The sequence below is a fragment of the Python bivittatus genome, unplaced genomic scaffold (assembly GCF_059951505.1).
Source record: "Python bivittatus isolate LINGU-HERP-01145 unplaced genomic scaffold, Pbiv_v1 ctg000680_np1212, whole genome shotgun sequence".
Taxonomy (NCBI): domain Eukaryota; kingdom Metazoa; phylum Chordata; class Lepidosauria; order Squamata; family Pythonidae; genus Python; species Python bivittatus.
This window is the reverse complement of record NW_028277095.1, coordinates 10,181,288-10,202,102: the sequence shown is the minus strand read 5'-3', so window position 1 is coordinate 10,202,102 and position 20,815 is coordinate 10,181,288. Positions and strand designations below refer to the sequence as shown.

General features: G+C 43.8%; 2 protein-coding genes across 3 annotated transcripts in view; one reads left to right on the top strand and one right to left on the bottom strand.

Annotated features, from left to right (window-relative positions):
- XPO7 (exportin 7) overlaps positions 1-17,508 on the bottom strand; it is a 71,445-nt gene extending 53,937 nt beyond the window's left edge. For both annotated transcript variants that reach the window (XM_088151958.1, XM_088151959.1), the window contains exon 1: positions 17,315-17,508. In XM_088151958.1, the coding sequence (XP_088008084.1) occupies positions 17,315-17,332 (18 nt within the window). In that variant the 5' untranslated portion in view covers positions 17,333-17,508. The remainder of the gene's footprint in view (positions 1-17,314) is intronic.
- The window catches only part of LOC112542916 (uncharacterized), a 69,990-nt gene continuing 66,519 nt past the window's right edge, over positions 17,345-20,815 (top strand). The window contains exons 1-2 of the mRNA XM_088151905.1: positions 17,345-17,485; positions 17,619-18,099. Of these exons, the coding sequence (XP_088008031.1) occupies positions 17,345-17,485; positions 17,619-18,099 (622 nt within the window). The remainder of the gene's footprint in view (positions 17,486-17,618; positions 18,100-20,815) is intronic.

Genomic DNA, 20,815 nt, shown 5'->3' with positions numbered 1-20,815 from the left:
CATGAACATGGGTTTTAAACAATGGGATATACTGTAAATGGAAGCAAAAACTCCACAAAAAAGAAAAAAGGAATTTTTCTTTAAACTAAAACAAGATATAATGTTGGGTGACTTCTGATTACTGTTTTTATTGTATTTTTATTGCTTTTTATTCTTATTTTATTGTAAACTGCCCAGAGTTGCTGAGTGAGATGGGTGGTGACTAAATTTGAAATATAAATAAATTTGCCTACAGGAAAGACTTCTATGAAAAAAAGATTAAAAAATATTTGACATAAATATTTGGGACAAGAATTTATTTTGGCAGGGACAACTAAGAAAAATGGAGTTGTATTATACATAAATCCACAATTACAACCAAATTTGATTATGAATGATGATCATGGGCGATATGTAGGGGCTGAAATTAATTTGAATGAAACTAAGATTATGATAATGGGAATATATGCCCAAATGAAAATAAAGCTATATTTTTAAAGGACTTATGGAAAAATGGATAGAAATACCTTATGAAAATTGGTGATTTTGGGGAGACTGGAATGGAGTGGTTTGCCCAAAAAAGACAGAACCTCTATGAAAGGAATTAAATTAACACAAGGTAAACTACCGAAAATATTTTTTGAAATGATGGATAACTTTGAGCTTATAAATAGTTGGCAACATACAAATTGTGATTCTAAAGAATACACATACTTCTCTAAAATACACAGATCTTTGTCAAGAATAGATATTTGGACTCCTAATAAGCTTACTACATGTATTAACAAAGTGGAGATATTGCCAAGGACTTTTTCAGATCATAACCCATTGTCAAATGGAAAGTTAGAACTTATAGATGGAGGCTAAATGAAACTCTGTTACAAAAAGAATCAATAATTGAGGACTGTAAAAGGAAATTGGAAAAAAAATTGAGATTAATCTAAATAAAGGCACTGATATAAGGACAGTATGGGATGCTAGTAAAGCCTTTATGAGGGCATTTATACAGCAAAATAGCAAATTGGAAAGACAAAGAGAAGAGAAGATGCAGAAAATCTTCAAGGAGGTAAAAATGAAAGAGGAAGAACTAAAGAGGTCTCCAGGAAGAAAAAGTATATCATAGCAAATTAAACTTTTACAGTGCTAGCTTTCTATGTTAACAATTAAAGAAATGGACACAAAAATTAATTTTGCAAAACAAAAGAACTTTGAGACAGCAAATAAACTGGGGAAATGGTTAGTATATAAGGTGAGAAAATAAAGTGAGAAGAAAATATTAAAATTACAAAATGGGAATGCTATGGTAACAGATAAGGCAAATACTGTTACCAACTGAGAGCCAGTTTGGTCTAGTGGTGAAGGCACCAGGCTAGAAACCAGGAGACAGTGAGTTCTCATCCTGCCTTAGACACGAAAGTCGGCTGGGTGACTTTAGGCCAGTCTCTCTATCTCAGTCCAACTCACCTCACAGGGTTGTTGTTGTGGGGAAAATAGGAGGAGGAAGGAGCATTACATATGTTCTCCATCTTGAGTTATGTATAAAAATAATAAAGGTGGGATAAAAAATCTACAAAAAATATGCAAAGAATATTTCACCAGTATTATGCAAAACTTTACAAAGGAGAAGAGATTCCCTGGTAAAAGTAGAGAAATATTTAAAGAAACAAAATTTACCAAAGATAATGGGCAGACAAAATCAGATGATGAACGGACTTATAACAATAAGGGAAATCTGTGAGGCTATAAAAAAGACTAAAATAGGGAAAGGTCCTGGCCTAGATGGATTGCCAGCCTCCTATTATAAAAATTTTGAACAATGTTGCAATCTCTTCAGAAAACAAATTCCATTTTGGAAAGGGAAAGGATACCTGAAAGCTGGACAGATGCAAATGAAGCATTAATTCACAAAGTCAGGACCTGACCTTAATAAAAAATTATCAACCTATATCATTATTGAATGATTATAAAATATTTACTGTGATTTTAGCTGAAAGGATGAAAAGCGTCCTACAAAGACCAATGTAGCTTTTTGCCTAAAAGATAGTTAAGAGATAATATTAGAAATATTCTTAATATCTTAGAATATTTGGAACATCATAATGAAAAACAAACCACGCTGATGCAGAAAAAGCTTTTGATGGTTTGAATTGGACTTTTCTATTTAAAATCTTGGAAAATATGGAATTTGGATAAAACTTTATTAAAGGGGTGAAATCGATATATACATTACAAACAGCACAAATAATAGTTAATGCAGAATTGACAAAACCCTGTGCTATACAAGAAGAGACAAGTCAAGGATGCCCGCTTTCGCCACTGCTGTTCATTTTGGCTCTTAAAGTTTTGAACAGAGAAATAAGACAAGATGGGAGAATAGCTGGGGTGAAGGTTAAATGAGAAGTATATAAATTAAGGGCATTTGCAGATGATTTGGTTTTAATTTTGGAAAAGCCTATGGAAGGAATAGATTAATGGAAAAGTTGAAGGAATTTAGTACATTAGTTGGATTTAAAATGAATAAGGAGAAAATGAAGATGAAAACAAAAAAATATGAGAATGGAAGATCAAAAGGACTTAATTGAAAAAATGGTTTTCAGATTAAAAAAGTAAAATATTGGGGCATTTCAAACAACACCTGTTTTGAAAAATGATGCACCTTTTAAGAAATGGCAAAAAGATATATCTAGATTTATATGACAGAGGAAGAAACAAAGGATTAAATATAAAATTCTTCAAGATGCAAAGGAAAGAGGAGGACTAAGACTGCCAAATTTCAAATTGTATATTGCAGTTTGCTGTTTAGTTTGGATGAAAGAGTGTTGCTGAGAAACAAGAAACTGTTAGAATTAGAAGAATATAACATGAGGATTGGTTGGCATAGCTTCTTATGGCACACTAAAGTTAATATAGATTTTTAAAATCATTATGTGAGAAGTGCCATATTAAGACTATGGAATAGATACAAGCCCAGGCTGTGCCCAAAAATACCTTTACTGCTCTCAGCACAAGAAGCATTTTACAGAAAAGAAACAGCGGGCAAAGAGAAATGGTTAATATATCAAGATTTGTTAGTATAAGAACATGGAGAACTTAAGATGAAGTCAAGAGAACAACTGACTGCAGAGGGATTCAATGGTTTTCATATGCGCAACTAAGAGAAAGATTTAATGCAGATAAAAAGGTAACTGCAATTGAACAACATAAGACAGAATTTGAAACTGATGTACAAATGATGAACATGTGATTGCAAAAACGTATAAACTTTTGTTGAGATTTGAACAAGTTTTTTTAATATTTTTTTTATCCCACCTTATTTTTATAAATAAGTCAGGGTGGCAAACATACCTAATACTCCTTCCTCCTCCTATTTCCCCTACAACAACAACCCTGTGAGGTGAGTTGGGCTGAGAGAGAGGGGCTGGCCCAAAGTCACCCAGCCAGCTTTCATGCCTAAGGCAGGACTAGAACTCACCATCTCCTGCTTTCTAGCTTAGGGCCTTAAACACTAGACCAAAGTGGTTAAAGATTGCATGATGAAATGGGCTAAAAACTTTGGTTATAACATACAGATGGATCAGTGGGAGCATCACGGTGCATCATACTGTTGGCTCCACCAAGAAACCCAGATCTATGTAACACCTACTGCTGCTCAGTATGGCTCCCCATCTTATATTCTTAGCTGTGCTTCCCCCCATATATATAAATTACATACATACATATGCATATACATATATACATATGCACACGCACACACACATATTTGTGCCTTCAAATCACTTTTGACTTTTGGCAACTGCCGGGACAAGTCCATGCAGTTTTCTTGGCAATGGTTTGCCCTTGCCTTCTTCCTAGGGCTCAGAGGAAGTGATTGGCCCAAGGTCACCCTAGAATACTAGAAACTAGAAACTTTGGGTCATGTTCCTTCCTGTATTTATATGCTTGTTATTGGGTACATCCACATCTTGTGTATAACTCCCATTCCCTATACTTGGCATTGTACCATTTTCTGGGTTTTCTTCTCTCCCCTACACAGGATTCATCTGAAATCAGGCTTGTAAGGTACCTTCCAAAAACATTCTTCCCAGTTCTACTGAGGTGCAACTTGTGTCCTATCAAGAATCCCTCATCATGGAAACGCATCCCATGATTGAAGAATCCAAGTAATTCCCACTGGCATCATCTGCGTAGCCAGTTATTTGCTTCCAGTATTTTCTCTTCCTGGGCCACATTCTTCAGCAAGAAAGAGTGAAGAACGCACCACCTATGCCCCAGCTTCACCATCCTGTCCAACACTTCATGCTCCCTTGCAGTGTCTTCAAGGCTGTGTCATTTGTTCCAAATTGCATCAGTAGGAAGGGATATTTGTCAGTGGAATTAAAATATTTTGAGAGTCCTGAAGGTGAGTCTCAGGAAAGCAGCACTCCTCTTGACAGGCTACCAAGCTGAGAGATTGCTGCTTTGTCCCTCTCCTTAAAGGAGTCTCTGATCACCAGCAGCTGTTACTTCCTCCTCCTTAGGGCAAGCTTCGCAAGCCCATAGAATTCTCTTTCTCAGTCCCTGAGGCTAGGCTTGAGTCAACTGTTCTTCATCCAGGAATCTGGAATACATTCTCAGTGGGGAGGCTCTGGAGCCTATTCTGATTCTCCAAAGGAAAAAAGTTCTTCATAACAGGCTTGGTTCTTTGTGCTGTTTTCCTCCATCCCACTCACATTTATTTATTACTTCAATTCATATAGCTGCACATCACACACACGTGACTCTGGGCAGCTTACAACACTTACAAAATACAATATAAAAAAATATTAAAACTTACTGTGGGGGAATCATATTCCAAAGGGCAGGTGCCATGACAAAAAAGGCGCTCTTCCCAGGTCCTGCCAGATGGCTCTTCCTAGTAGGCGGGACTTGGAGCATGGCTCTCCTGCTGAACCTGATTGGACGAGTAGATGTAACTGGGGAGAGGTGGCCCCTCAAATAACCGAGGTCATGCCATGACAGGCTTTATAGGTCATCACCAGCATCTTGAATTGAACCTGGAAGCCTACTGGCAGCCACGCAGCTCATGGAGCAGAGTTGTAATGTGTGCTGACCAAGGAGCACATGGCCATGTTCTAGCTGTAGCTTCTGGATACTCTTCAAGGGCAGCCCTATGTAGAGTGTATTACAGTCCATTTGGGAGGTGACCAAGGCAAAAGTGACTGTGAGTAGAGCCTCTTGGTCCAGGAGCAGGTACAACTGGTACACAACACAAAGTTGCGCAAAGGGTTTCTTTTATCTTCTAAGAGATTTTCTGATGCTGTTGTTCTCCACAAGTGTTTCCTGTGTCTGACTTAAGAATTCCTCATCTACCCTGATAAGCTGGAAAGGAAAGTTTTGCTTTCAGCCCATTCACCTTCTCTTCCAAGAGGGCAGTCAGCTTGCATCTGCAACATACAGGGTTCTTGTCATCTTCAGATGAATAGGAAAGAAAGGGAGGAAAAGCCTCCCCTACCAAACTCCTGTTTGCATTCCCTGTTCATTGGCTCAGTGAGCTCACTCTCTGGAAGTTGCCACAATTAACTAAGCAGGAAGCAATGCTCCAATCATACAAAAATGGGCAATCAGCACCAATCAGTCATCAGTCCCTCCCCTCTTCAGCTCTTCCTCTTCACTTTCCTCAAATGGACACCTCTGCCAAACTCCTGTTCATTTCCTCTGGGTCTACAATATTCCCAAAATTTAATTAGAAGTTAACCATGAGATCAAACAAAGTCTGGCAAATTTTGTTCTGAAGAATTTGTCTTCCAAAAATTGAAGGGTATTAAAGTTTTCCATTTTTTATTATTTCATGCCCCTTTGAAAGAGCTTCAGTTTGTTTTGGAAGCACCATCCACATAATTTTCTTGGTTAGATGGGTAATAATAGATAAGAATGTATAAACCAGAATATGGGTATTGTCTGAACCTCAAGCAAATACACTATAGTTTGGAAGTTCAACTGACTGTTCCAGATAGATCATAGTTTGGCTAAGCTGAAACCCAGGCATTACTATTTTGATTGTTTCATGTTTCAGCTGCAACAAAATTTGAACGGGTCTATCCTTCTCCTGAATGCCAGTCCATTCACCAATCTTCCCAGTGCCTTCCTTTCCTCAACTCAGCTTAGTTACCAGCACCCCTGAATCCTGGCTCTTCTCCAAAGGATTGGGTTAGGGTGCTTGGAGCCCCTTGTTGAGTATATAATATTTTGCTGTTGTTGTTGTTGACTAGATCTGCCATCTTGTCACTGTTATATTCTTCAGGCTTTTTGACTACATATTTGTTGGTTTGGTTTTTATGTTGTGAACCACCTAGAGTCGACTGGAGTTGGGCAGCATCCAAACTGAATAAAATAAATACATAAAATTCAAGGACAGCATATCCAACTGGTCCATCCTCCCTTTCCCTTGTACTTTCCAGCACCATCCTTTCCCACCTCCACTTAGCTGCTACTGCCATATCCTGCTGCCCTTGAGTTCAAATGCAGTACAGCCCTGGTCCCTTAACCTTGCCTTTTTTCTAATCTTCTGACTCCAAAACACTTCTGCCTTCAACAAGTGTGCTTTTTGTCCATGTGAATGTATGGATTAAAATGTTTGGATTTAACTGCTATGTGTAGTAATTAATTTTAAAAAAAAAATGGACTCCTATAGTGATATTGTCTAGCAAGTTCTCCAGGTATCATAGAAGATAGATCGATCGATCTAATAGCTAATCCTAAAAATCCTCCCATCTTTAATATACCAACAATATAATATAAATCATAATATCTATGAAGAATCTATCAGGAAAGGAGCTAAAACCACTATTAGCATGAAACCGGCTGAGTAACAAGACATTAACATCGCTTAAAAAGCCTGAGAATACAACAGTTTAGCCAGATGCTAAATGAATGTGAATACTGTTTATAATGAAGTACAATTATTCCTCATGTGGTTGTGTAACTTTATATGTTTATAAAGAGGATGCCCAACTTGAGGGGAAATATTTGAAAAAGTATCTCTTTGGGGGATCAAACAAAAAACATAAAATTACACAAAACCTTATGCCTATGCACGCAACATTAGTTTACTTTTCAAACTTTTGTTATATCATAGTTCAAATGAGACAAAAACACAAATAATGATCGGCTTTTGTTTCTCATTCAATCCTTGAATAGTTCCAATTCATGGCAATGACAGGACCAGCCAACCTTTTCTAGGCAGACATCAAGCAGGACTTCCCATCTGGATGGGAATCCCAGGGCTACAAAGTAGTCTGGAGAGGGAGAACCTCCCCCCCCCGCCTCAGAAGGCACTTCTGCAGAACAACCAAGAAAGCTGCATGTTTGTATCTATATCATCACTAGGACTTAAGGATGTTTTGACCTTTATTTAGAGTTAACCAATTATTTTTGCTTGAAGAGCATGTCAGGTGTTATGCAGTTTTGCTTTCACAACCATGAATTCACCCAGTTTCGCTGTTACCTACTTTCTAGGATATTGTAGGTACTAAAGAAACAGTTGGTAATTGATTAGAATAAATCTAAAGTGTTATTTTCTAGATGTGCATGAAATGTAGGTGAAAGTGGATGGCCATACAGCTATTATGAACTTAAGAGCAGCTTTAAAAAAAACAAAAACTAACGGAGGATACTTTGTGCTTCCTTCTGCATATACTTTCCTGGTAAAATCACTGCCTTAATGATTATATGTGGCACTAATTTGGATTATAGTAATAAATGAGGGCAGTGAAATAATTTAAGGGTGGCTAATACAGGGCATCATTTATGATACTGTTCTACAAGCATAGTAAACTTTAATGTATGACATCATGGTCTGTTTGAAGACTGGTCTGTGGTCTAGTCCAACTTCCCCTGATGTATTTATATTAATTGTTTTCATGTAACATTGACTGACCTTTTCCAGTTTTTTTTAAAATGCTAATGAATAGCCAAAATGACCTGTATAAAAACAAACAGGCAATAATCATTCTTAGCAAAATTCAGCCATGAACTTCTCCTTTCTTTAGTACTCTACATTGTCAGCATACTGACGGCATACAATGTGTTTTAGGAGACTTTTCAAACTTTTTTTGTTAACGTTTGAAATTCAAGATTAGGATCTTCTTCCAGGACTTTGCAAAAAGTTACTAATTTTTTATTAAATATACCTTGATCTCATACTAAATATTGAACCCAGATGGACTTCCTGCACTGACAAGCTCTGAAATCAAGAGCAGAACTATACTGCTAAAGTTATGGGCAGTTTGTTCCTCCTAAGGATTCTTGAGTAAGATGAACTTGGAATTCTTTCTTATTCTTTTCCTTGTTTATCCATATTTTTTTGCCAAGTAGATTAAGTGTAATCTACTTTGATCCCAAATGAATCCTTTGTACTTTGCTCATGTTATTTAGATGAGTTTTCTAGACTATCTAGAAGAACTAACAAAGGGTAGTTATATTGCATATATATATTGTGTGGGTACGTATATATATTTACAATACACAATGCACATAGTGTGCCCTTGATCAAGGAGTAATTTTGAAATGCACTGAGCCAAAGTATTTTTACTGACACTTGGGGACACTCCCTTTTTGCTCTCTCCTGTTTTTTAAAGGAACTGGCAACTTTCACTTTATCCATGCCCCCTTGGGAATAAGTCCTGTTGAAGTTAGCAGACATAGGTGGAACTGCTCTGCATAGAAGCCACACCCCACCAAGACTCGCAGGGCAAGCTATTATAGAAAGAGTACAAAGATGGTAAGGAGCTTGGAGGCTAAATTCTGTGAAGAGCGGTTAAAGAAACTTGGTCTGTTTAGCTTAGGCGATGGGAAGGCATGATAGCAGCCTTCCAATACCTGAAAGGATGTCACAGGGAAGAGGCAGCAGATTGATTCTTCCTAGCACCTGAGGGTAAGACCAGAACCAATGGGTGGAAGCTTGAGATCCAAACTTGAACTAAGGAGGAATTTCCTGACTCTGGACTAGCCTGCCTCTTGGAATTTTGGGGGCTCCATCTCTGGAGGTTTTCAAGAAAAGACCAGACAGCCATTTGTCTGGAACAGTCAGAGAATTCTTGCCCTGGGCAGGGAGTTGGACTGGAAGACCTCCCAAGTCTCTTCCAACCCTCAGATTCTATTTATTTATTAAATTTATATGCTACCCATCTCCCCCAGAGGGTAACTCTGGGCAGCTCACAATTAAAATAAAACCTCAAAAACAGTTAAAAATATAAACATCCACATTAATGTAGTTAAAAAGTCAAACTATATATAAGAAGCCAGCAAACCCCACTCTTCCTCACACTGATGATATTACCTAGCCTGGTAATGAAACGTTGCATGAAGACAACCAAGTTCAGAGAGCACCAAGAACCCAACAGTTCAACCATGAGCTACCTATATTCTCTTCTATTGGAAATACAGTGGTACCTCGGGATACGAACGCCTCTACTTACGAACCGGATCCGCAGCCATTTTCCCTGCTGCCACGCGGTCGCGGCTTCCTGTGGGTGAGGTCGCGGTAGCAAGGAGACGTTCGGTGAGGCTTGTGGTGTGTTTTGCGGTGTTTTGCGAAGGTTTTTGGTGTGCGTGTTAGCATGGCTCCAAAGAAAATGCAGAGCAGGCTTGGCGGGAGTAAGGCTCTGAAGAGAAAATTGCCTCGGGTTGCGACCAAATTCGGGCGGAGGGCGGCACGGATTAACCGGATTTACATTGAACCCTATGGGAAACTTTACCTCGACTTGAGACCAACTCGAGTTGCAACCAGAGTCACGGAACGGATTAAGTTCGTATCCCGAGGTACCACTGTACTGATTTCTCTGTAGCCTCACTGATCTCTATAACTTGTCCTTATATAGCTCTGTGAGGAAAATAAGCATCCTGCAGCACCGAACTCACCCTTCAATGAATGCATTAACAAGAGTTAATGTCTGCACTTACTGCAAACATTTTACCTCTTCTCTGCAGCTCTACAGCAACCCCTCCTTCCACTGAAGTAAGCCATCATTTTTTAAGGTATAACAATCGTAAACGTATCAGCCCAGTGATTCTCGACTAATGACACACATACCAAAAATGATCTCTACCTCAGGGAAAATCGCTTTAATAACTTTAATAATAAAAACTTTAATAACATCTTCAAGTTCATTGTAAATGATAAATATATCAGGATGCCTGCAAACAGATAGATGCCCTGCTCAAAAAAGTGGTCTTTTTGTTCCTATTGTAGTGGGTCCCATGTTCTTTGAAGGAATAACTTGTGGAATTTAAAATACAAAAAGCTGAGAACCACTGCTTAATCCTAGTTCCACAAGCTGCCATTTTGTGATGCTGGCTTGTTCTTTCCCCAATACTATGAAAATCATTGGTTCTACAAATTCAGCTAGACAGACATTCAAACTACATGAATTGGTATTGACAGATAAACTTCAAGAGAACATGGTGATGGGACTATGATGAAACAGGTGTGTAAGTAAGTAAATATGGTAAGCATATATAAACTACACACAGAATGGTGAGAAGAAGTTTTCAAACCCATTAAAACTATTAATAATACTGCAGTGCTGTGACTTACAGCAGGAGCTGAACTTCATCTATGTCTGATTAATAGATGAAGGATTCTGGTTAAACAAACACACCAGCCCGTGTAAAGTGTCATGTCTCTGCTTAACACTGTTTTCACTGGAAGAAACATGTGAAGTTTTAGAGGTAGTGACTGGTGGCACTTCTTTCAGCAGCAATGACTTCAACCAAATGCTTCCGTACTTATTAACCAATCCCACATATTGGCTTGGGGATTTTGACCCATTCCTCATTACAGTGCAGAAATGTTTTAGCACGCTGGTATTTTGGGGTGGTTTCGCTTCAGATCACACCACGGCATTTCAGTTGGGTTAGGGTCCGTGCTTTAGGATGCCCATTCCCAAATGCAGAATTTCTTCTGCTTCAGCCATTTCATTGTAGAGTTTACTTATGTGTTGAGGATCACGACTCACATCTGTTTAAGCTTCAGCTCGAGGATGGATACTGCAACATGCTTCTGTAGAGCTCACTGGTGCAGTTCAAAATTTATTATTCACTCAATGACTGCAAGTCATTCAGGTCCTGAAGCTGCAAAGCAGACCCAAACCATGATACGCCAATGAAGTGTTTTGGATGAAATACAGTGTTTCATCTTCTCCAAACATAATATTTCTCATTAATACCAGAAAGTTGCACTTTTGCTTCACTTGTTCACAGAACACTGTTCCAATGGTCTGCTGGATCATCTTAGTGTATTTTGGCAAACTTGAGATGGCTGTTTATGTGCTTTCTGTCCCATTATGTGGCTTGCTCTATGTTCTTAAGTTGGAGCAATCTACTGTAACTGGAATACTTGCCATGAGGCATTAAGTCCATTTTCAGAATCCCCCTCACAGTTTGTATTTTATACAACTATGGTAACTATGAGACCTAGTTTGGTAGTCCTCACTTAACAACTGCCCTGTTTAGCGACAGTTCAAAGATACAATGGTGCTGAAAAAGTAAAATTTATGACCAGTCTCACACTTACAACCATCACAGTGTCCCAGTGTTCATGGGATCAAAATTCAGGCACTTTGCAACCAGTGGGTGTTTATGACCGTTGCAGTGTCTTGTGGTCCCATGATTGCCATTTATGCGTTTCACAGTAGGCTTCTGAGTCAATGGAGAAGCCAGCAGTAAAATCACAAGTCACAGTCACATGTCTCGCTTAATGACTGCATCACATAGTGATGGAGTTGCCAGTCTCAATTGTCATTAAGCGAGGACTACCTGTAGTGGTTAAGGCATCAGGCAAGAAACCAGGAGACTGTGAGTTCTAGTCCCACCTTAAGCACAAAGCCAGCCAGGTGACCTTGGGCCAGTCATTCTCTCTCAGCCTTAGGAAGCAGGCAATGGCAACCCATTTCTGAACCTTGCCAAGAAAACTGCAGGGTCCAGGCAGTTGCCAGGAGTCAACACTGACTCAATGGCAAATGTAAATATACACAAAGTATATGCACTGAAACCAGAGGAATTAAATGTTTAAAAAGACAGTAACAATCACATTAGAGCTTAATCCATGCTGTTACATTTATTTTATACAACATAATTCATCCTTTTTTTCCTGTGCCTTAGCACTTATGATTTTTCCCTCTAGATTGGCCAACCTAGAATATTTCACCCACCTGAAGATTATAGGCCACAAATTAAAAATATATTATTTTAAACAGCAGAGTTGATCTCCCCATAGGTATGCAAGGTAAGGCCTCAAATTCCAAATCTATTTTAATGGGGATAGTCTCTAGGGATCATAAATGGGAGTTATCAGGTCATAATGTGTTCCATGCCCACCTCTGACACGCAACTTGGAAGCCTTACAGTACTTAATGATTAAGATTCAGAAGCTACAGGGTTAGTCTCAAAAATGTTACAATCACTTTCTCTCAGCAGAACCTGAGAGAATAACAACCTAATAATGCGGCAGTGCGGGCAATTATGTGTGCTTCTAGAATAGCACACGTTACATGTCTGCTCTGTGAGTTGCACTGGCTGCCGGTTTGCTTCCAGGTCCAATTCAAGGTGTTGTTTTTGGCCTTTAAAGCCCTTCATGGCATAGGGCCAGGTTATTTGAGGGACCGCCTCTCCCCAATTACATCAGCCCATCCCATTAGATCCAGCAGGGGAAGTATGCTACGTGTTCCATCAGCCAGGGACTTGCATTTGGTGGGTCCCAGGAGGCAGGCCTTCTCTGCCGTGGCTCCCTCCTTGTGGAACATTCTCCCTCCTGAAGTCAGGCTCGCCCCTTCCCTGCTGTTGTTTAGGAAGTCCCTCAAGACCTGGTTGTGTCATCAGGCCTGGGGGTCTTTGGGAACTGGAGACATTCTTAGATGACTCCACTGTAATTGATATTCTGCTCTCTCTGTGGGGTTTGTATATTTTAAAATCTGAATTTTTAAAACATTTGTGATGTTTTTATTTTAATAACTTTTTATCTTTATAATGCTTGTTTTTATTTATTTTTTTAAATTTAATTGTTGTACACTGCCCAGAGTCGCTTTGTGTGAGATGGGTGGCTATATAAATGTGACATATAAATAAATAAGTAACCTATTTCATAATCAATGAGAAATGTGAAAAAGCAGCTATACATTTCATTCTGAGAAAGAGAATGCCACAGAAATAATTTTCTGTAGTGTTAGAAAAAATGTTGTTGAAGAGGGTGTTTGGTAGATTTTCATTTTCAAAACTCAAATTACTTGTGCAATGCCCATTGCCATCCATGTTTATATGGTGAGCTGGCAATCCAATATTTATTTACAACAAATACAAAATACAAAATACTTTAATGACCAAGTATAAAATATATACAAGGAATTTGTCTTCGGTGACGAACAGCAAGATATTTATTTATTTGGTAAATTTATATAGTCACCCATCTCACATATGTGACTCTGAGCAGTGTATGAAGTTAAAAACACAAAGACAATACAACTAAATAACCAAAACAACAAAATAACCTAAACCAACAAAAATAATTAAAAAACAATAAAAACCATAAAAAACCATAACACTGCTCCCCCAGTAAACTGCAGGAGGGTGTCACCCCATCCAGAACTAATGACAGTAAATTCCCAGATACTGGTGGCCCCAAAACCCAAAGCCACTCAGTCTTGCCAGGGCTGAGTTGAAGCGTGTGGTTCCCTGTCCAAACCCCCCAGCCTCCAGGCACCAAAACAACATCACTTACTTCACCAGGGGTGGAAATATACAGCTGGGTATCATCAGCATACTGATGATATCTCACTCCATGGCTATGGATGACCTTACCCAGCAGCTTCATATAGATGTTAAACAGGAGCTGAGAAAGTACCTAACTACCTAACTGTGGCACCCCACAATGTAGGGGCCGAGGGCGGGTTCACTGACTGGAGCCGGCCGTGAGGGTAGGAGAATCAGCACAATACAGTGCCGCCCACCCCCAACCCTTACAGCCAGTCCAGAGAGATATCACGGTCAATGTTATCAAAGGCTGCCGTGAAGTCAAGTCGAGTAAGGATGGATGCACTACCCATACTGCTCCTGCCAGAGGTCATCTAAAAGTATGACAAATGCTGTTTCAGTCCCATACCCAGGTCTGAAACTGTTTCACTCAGGATCCCCTGAAGCTGCTGTGCAACCACCTGGATACTGGTTGACACTTGTCCTGTACAGCTGGATCTAGCGATGGCTTCTTGAAGAGGGGATGGACCAATGTCTCTTTAAGGGGTGGAGGAACCACTTCCTCTCTTGAAGAATTTACCACCATTAAAATCCAACCACACATCAGTTCCTGGGAAGCCTTTGCCGGCCAGGAGGGGCATAAGTCTAACAAGCCGGTGGCCAAGCTCACAGTCATGAAGACCCTATCCAGGTCCTCAGGTCTAACACACTCAAACTCCTCTCAGATAGCGTGGCTTGACTGCATCCCATGCACCTCCACAGGAACTGTACCAAGACCAGCATCTAACTGGCAATGAATCCAAGCATTTTCTTTGACAGATGCTCTGCAAAATCTTCCACACGACCCTGTAGGTACACCTCCAAGTCCCTTCTACCCAAGAGGGCTCTGGTTATACTCTTATATATAATAGACATAATATAGATGTAATATAATTAATACAATTATATATAATAGGAGGTCCTCTACCTTTGAGGAACATGAGACTAGAGAGAAAGGAGAAATGTGGTAGAGGAGGAGGATGGGCAACAGTTCCCGTATAGGGTTTCTGAGACTCCTATAGAACCTGCTGTTTAACATGGGGCTACAGCTGTCACTCAGCAGAGCAGAACAAGGCTTTGCCATACTTTTGTACACAACAGTCTGATATCACTCTGAATATTTCTTTGCTTCACGGCAGCATCTTGAGTACCAATACAAAATGGCTAATTAAACCTTCCTAAACTGGGGCACCCATTACTTCAATATAATGAAATAAGAGAAAATAACTGAGAAAATAGCTTTACTCAGAAAATAAATGTTAGCTCTGGTGTTACAGCTTTCTAAGTTAGCCCCTAAACTTATTAGCCAAAAAAACCAAAACCCACACCAAACTACAAGATGAAACAATATATTTATTAGTATTCATTTAAGGATTAGTGACTGTGAAACTAGGTTCTGTCCAGCAGTCCTTAAAGCAAGTCACCTCAACCCTTCACTATTTTTTAAGGAAGAAATCTAACACCAGAATTTTCAAAAGTACAGCTTGTCTAGAGTTTGAAACTAATCTTGACTGTAAATTAAGTCTTGAACAAATATGATGGGATTATTTTTTTCTCCTTTTTGGAATGTTCCAGTGACTTTCAGTTTGTCCAGAAAACACCAGTTATGTATGCAGGACAGAAATAAATAACCAATTTACACATTGCATAGAAAGTCAAATTGTGATTAAGTAAACTTTAAATTTAAAACATATCACTTGGATCCACTTTTTCTATTCAACACAATTATTGCCACAAAGAAAGATAAGCTGAGGATAGGAGCTTCAAAGTTCTGAAGTCATGGCTCTTCAGACAAACTGTCTTCTAAAGACAGGGGGAAGAACAGGAACTGGTAAGAGCCAAGCAAGTTTGTGCCATTGTCGCAAGTATCACGAATGGGAATTGTGGTGAAATTTTCATCCATGGCCTCTGACACCACAGCCCTATCACAGATATGGCTTCCGAGCCTGTGAAAATATCCTTCTCAAGAGCCAAAGGACAGAGAGACAATAGGAATGCCAGGTTATTTGGAGGGACCCCTTAAGAGTAGGTAATTTCTATGAGTAATCCAGTTCCTGCAATTTGCTTTGAACAGCACTAGCCAAATTCAGCTCGAGACAGGAGCATCTGATATTTAAACCTCTACAGTCAAATATATATAGAAAAAACATGTTTCTAAGCCTTATTCATACTTTATGGAACCTCCTGACTTTTGACTTGACCTGTCATATTTTTGCTGCTGATACTGGATATTGCTGATTTACACTCTAAGATTGGATATTGACATTATTGTTTCTCTATGTACATTATACCGTTTCCCCCCACTCTAACCTGTTTAACTATGCCCGTAATCTTGTATGACAGCACCCTGAATTATCATGAGTGCTAAAGAGGATGGGCCTGGTTAGCACCTGGATGTGAGGCTACCAGGAAATCAAACAAGTTATAACCCAGGCTCAAAGTTTAAAACAAAAACAAAAACCAATCACAAAATTTGGAGAAAGGGATGGGCAATCAGTTCCATATTGTTGCCAAGAAAATACACAGATGTGCCCCCAGGATCTCATCTTGACTCAAGGGAGACCTGACTTTACCCTCAGGATATCATATCAGCCCAAGGACACCTGGGGGCAAGGGGATACTTACAGCAAGAAGACGCTTCTCCAGGATTTACTGGAGGGATGAGGAAGGCAAGGGGTGGGCACAAGATCTCTGGGTAACCCTTTCAACTACCAACCGACCGACCCACCCACCCACCACCCAAGAATTGCTTCTGGACCAGACACTGCTCATGCAGGTTTATTCTTCCGCGTAACCAAATTCTACCCGGGACAGAAATGCAGCACACGGCTTCCACCTCCGTTACTTCGCCAGTACCCGAATGCCTGGCAAGCTGGGGCACGTGGAAACACAGCGGCCGCCAGCAGGTCGAGGAGCCCGAGGCGCGCTCCGGGCCCCTCGCGAGGCAGGACCGGCGCGCCTCCACGGCCATCCACCTGTTCCTCCCGGCGTCCCGAGCCAGCGCGGAGCCCCCTCGCGACGGGAGAAGAGCTCGGGCTCCGGCAAGACCGACCCCGAGGCGGGACTTCCCCACCGGCCGCGCGAAGGACGAGACGGCGGACGAGCAGCGGTTCGCGCGCCGCCCGAGCGGGGGCTGAAAGGCCGGACCGCCCTGGGGGTGGGAAGGGGAGGCCGGGATGGCCCGTCACCGGCAGAGACGCGCGGCCGCCCGAGCCCGAGGGAAAGGCTCCCCCGCTTCTCCTTGCGGATTCGAGCCGAGGGCGGCCCGCCGGGCGGCCCCACGCCCCCTCGGCGCCCCGGGCCCCCCGAGATCCCCCGCGCCGGCAGGCCGGCAGGGACGCCCCACCCGGGCCAGGCCTGCTGCGCGCGCGCCCCGGCGTCCGGGCCTGTCTCCCGCGGGGGGCCGGCGGCCGCGCGGGCTCGGAAGGGACGGCCGGGCCGGCGCGCCTCGAGTGGGCGCCGCGGCGGCCCTCGGCCCGCCCGCTCGGCCCTGGGCAGCGGGGCGGCGGGCCTGCGGAGCGGCGGCGGGCGCCGGGTGTCGTCGGCGGGCGCGCCGCGGGCCCCTCCGCCTCACCTGCACATGATCCGCCATTTTGCTCCATTCATGTTCTGCTCCTCCGCTGCCGCCGCCGCCGCCTCCCCCTCCCGCAGGCGACCTAGGCAAGGTTGCTGCGCGTGCGCGCGGCCGGCGGCCTCCCCACGCATTCGGCGTAAGGGTTCCCCGAGCGCCAGCGGCAGCGCCGCGGCCGCGTGAGGTTAGAGAATAGCGCGGTTCAGTGCAGCGGCGTAAGAGGGCCGGTCGCGCAGCAGCGACGTCGGCTGACGCGCGGGGGGAGGGGAGGGGGTGGGCCCGGGCTGTGTTTACCTGCGTCTTAAAGGGGCCGCGCGTCGGCTGGGGCCTCGAATGCGCCTGCGCGGAGCCGACCCCTCTGCCTCGGCAGAAGAGCGCCGGAGCGGGGCCGCTCGTCGCCGGGAAGCCTGTGACGGAGCCGCGCGGGTGGGCGCCGTGGCCGAGTCCTGGGGAAGCGGGGCCGGCTGGCCGGCCGGGGAGCGCAGCACCCCCGGAAGTTCTCCCGCGCCTCGTTCCGGACCGTCCCCAGGCGGGGGAGCCGCGCGTGCTCGGCGGCGTGAGGGAGCGGCGTGGACTGGGGGCGTCGAGGCGGCCTAGCCGGGCGCCGGGCGGCGGACTGGGCCTTGGGGCCGAACCCGTCCGCGGCTGCCCCGGAGAAGGGCCGGGCACCCGTCCGGGCGAGGCCGCGCGGTGCCGCCGGAACGGAGCGCTGCGTCCGGGTCGGCCGGGAAGAGGGACGTGCCGCCGCCGCCGCCCCTCGCTAATGCGCCCGGAACGGCCCCGGAAAGGTGAACCCGTCGGCGCCGCCGGGCAGAGCCTCCGTGTTCCGGTGGGCATCGCGGAGGCGGCGCGAGGCTGGGGGCGAAACGCGCGGCGGAACCTGGCGCGAGTGCGCGGCTTGGTGCGCCCGGACGGCGCGTTGAGCGGCCCTGGGGACGTTCGCAGGAGGCCGCGGGGCGCTTCGGCAGGCGCCCGAGCCCCGAGCCTGGCAGTCTGGCCTTCTTCCCAACCCCGGAAGCATCCTTCGTTGAGGGCAGCAGCGGTGGCTGTTTTCCTGCTGGCTGATAAAGTTTGGGGTGCGGGGAAGGAAGCAAGGCAGAGAGACCCCCGACCCCTCTCTTTCATATGTCCTCTACCCCCAAATTAGGAGAGTACCCTTTGGTGGCATGGTGCCTGCGAGACCTTGCAGCGGCATCTGGAACTGGCTTTCCCGGAGGCGGATAGGCAATAAATGCGACCCTTTCTGAAGCGTACCTCTGCCGTGCTGGCTCTTTGGGGAGGCCGAAATAGGGTCAATAGCTGGGTTAGACACCGAGGGGAGGAGGTGGACGTGTTGTTTACGTCTGTGATTTGCCAGCAGTGTAAGTCTAATAAAGTAATTCTGTGCGGTTTCCTGATACTTTGACAGAAAACTGAAGGGCACAGTAGTTTGAAAAAAGGAAAGCTAGTTTAAACGCTGAAGACTGAAAGCCGCTTGTGCAGCCTTAAGCACTTGGGCTTCTCTTCTCTCTCCTAGCAGTCTGTGGCCCCCAGAGCTAGAGTGAAATGTGGCTGGAACAGGAGAAAGGTCTTGCAGGGAGACGGACCTCAAATGCAGGCAATGGTTGCTTCCTTTTCAGAGGAGAGGCCTGGGTGATTCAGAAAGCCTTAGTTCTGCCTCTTCATCTTTTGTGATTTAAAATATTTGAAGTGCAATAATATCATCCACAGCTCCTTTGCATAGATGCACAGTTTGGGATTACAATTGCTTGGTTGATAAATGACTATCTCCTTTTTTGCCCTTCTTCTTGTGCTATCCTAATGTGGCCTTTGGAGCATCATTTTTTTTTCTCTAGTGGCCCCCTTGTGCTCGGTCAGGTAGCTGCTAATCCAGAACCCAGAGCCTTTCCATTGTTCAGAGTACCTTATGCAAATCGGAGGAGGAAGTAGCTCTTCTTATTTTCTGCTCTGGGAGGGGTGGCTTCTTGGGATTCCTAAAAACTTTCCCAAAGTCAGGATTTGGTAAATTGGGAGCAAAATGGACAGGTTCTAGGGACAGAGCCTGGATATTAACAGGCAGTTCGGGACTACCAGTCAGCAGAGCAAATAACGGTCAGGCATCTAAGGAGGGGGCCTTCAGGCACACAGCTTTTACAGTGGAGTGGGCAAAACCTGCCATTATGCACTGTGGCCACTCAGGCTGATGTTTCAGGATAGCCTGGGGTCATGGGCATAGAGAACTGAGTGGGCTGGCTGGCCACAAGCAGAGCCACTTGCCATGACTGACATAGCCTTGCTGGTCCAGACACTTCTCATTTGGATTCCTCAAGGAGCATAGTCCAGAAGAGCCGGGAAGCTGTGAGCACCCTCTGCCACCAGAGGGCAACCTTGGCCCACTCTTGGTCAGAAGAGGCTTCTGAGCAGGCAGGAGGAAGCTGCCTCCAGGACTGGAATCTGTTTTGGGCTGATCCTGCCAGGGGTCACAAAGCATGCAAATCCTCACCTGGGCAGCCTATGCACAAGAGTTAGGGTTAGAATCAGGTTGTGCCACCCAGTCTTTTTCTCAGGTGCAAAGCACCTCTGTCATTAGTTCTCAATATTTGGCAGGGCTAAGTTTGTCCCTCTCTGGCCACTTGGAGGCAACATCTGCTAATGGATGCTTGCTCTTTGGGCCAGCTTCAGTTTTCGCTTTCCCTTGAGTGCCCTAATCCTCCTGCATAGTTCCCTCCAGCCATTCTTGAAGGTTGCATGAATCCTGAACCATTCAAAATCACTGCTAGTGTTGCTCAGAGCAATTGGTGGGGTTCTTTCTTGAGACTAGGCAACATCTTCAAAAGTTGGGCTATATCTTGAAAGGGATGAAAATATTCTTTGCACATTTTTAGAGGCTCCGTGCCCTTTTTTTCCTTCTTTCTAACATTTTCTGGGCATGAAGTTGGTTTGGAGAAGGAGTAAGAGAGATCTTAGTTCAATTTAAAAAATCAGTATCAGCACATTTGGTTTGTGGTCGTGCCTTTTTTGCTAGGAATGTGATCTGTTACTGCAGACACACTGAAATTCTGGGAAAATTTCCAACCTGTGTGGTTTAAACAAGATGCCTGAAGTGAAGCTGCAGGCCTTGCAAGGGCAGAGGACATATGCAAATGTGGGGTGTGCTCCAGCCTCAGGAAGTCCATGGCATTAACCACAGCAGATAGTTGGAAAGGGTTTTTGGCACCTCCTGCCAAGGGAAGGGAGTCTTCTGCAGCAGTCACTGTGCTCAGCCAGAGCAGACTTGGGCCTTTGCCTAACTGAGAGGTGTGGCACCAGGGTTAGGGTTCATGCCAATTTGGCCAGGTTATGTCTACAGCTGGATGATGGGCAGAAGGAAGAATCTCCTGTACTCCCTAATTTTCCATACCTTGGGAGCAGGGAGATGCCTACAGTACAGTTAGCTTCTACCATCTGTATCAGCTTTTCCCTGCTGTCTTCTGGCCCAGTGGTCCTTTTTCTTGTGTGATGAGGGCCGGGGAGGCTCTCATTTTC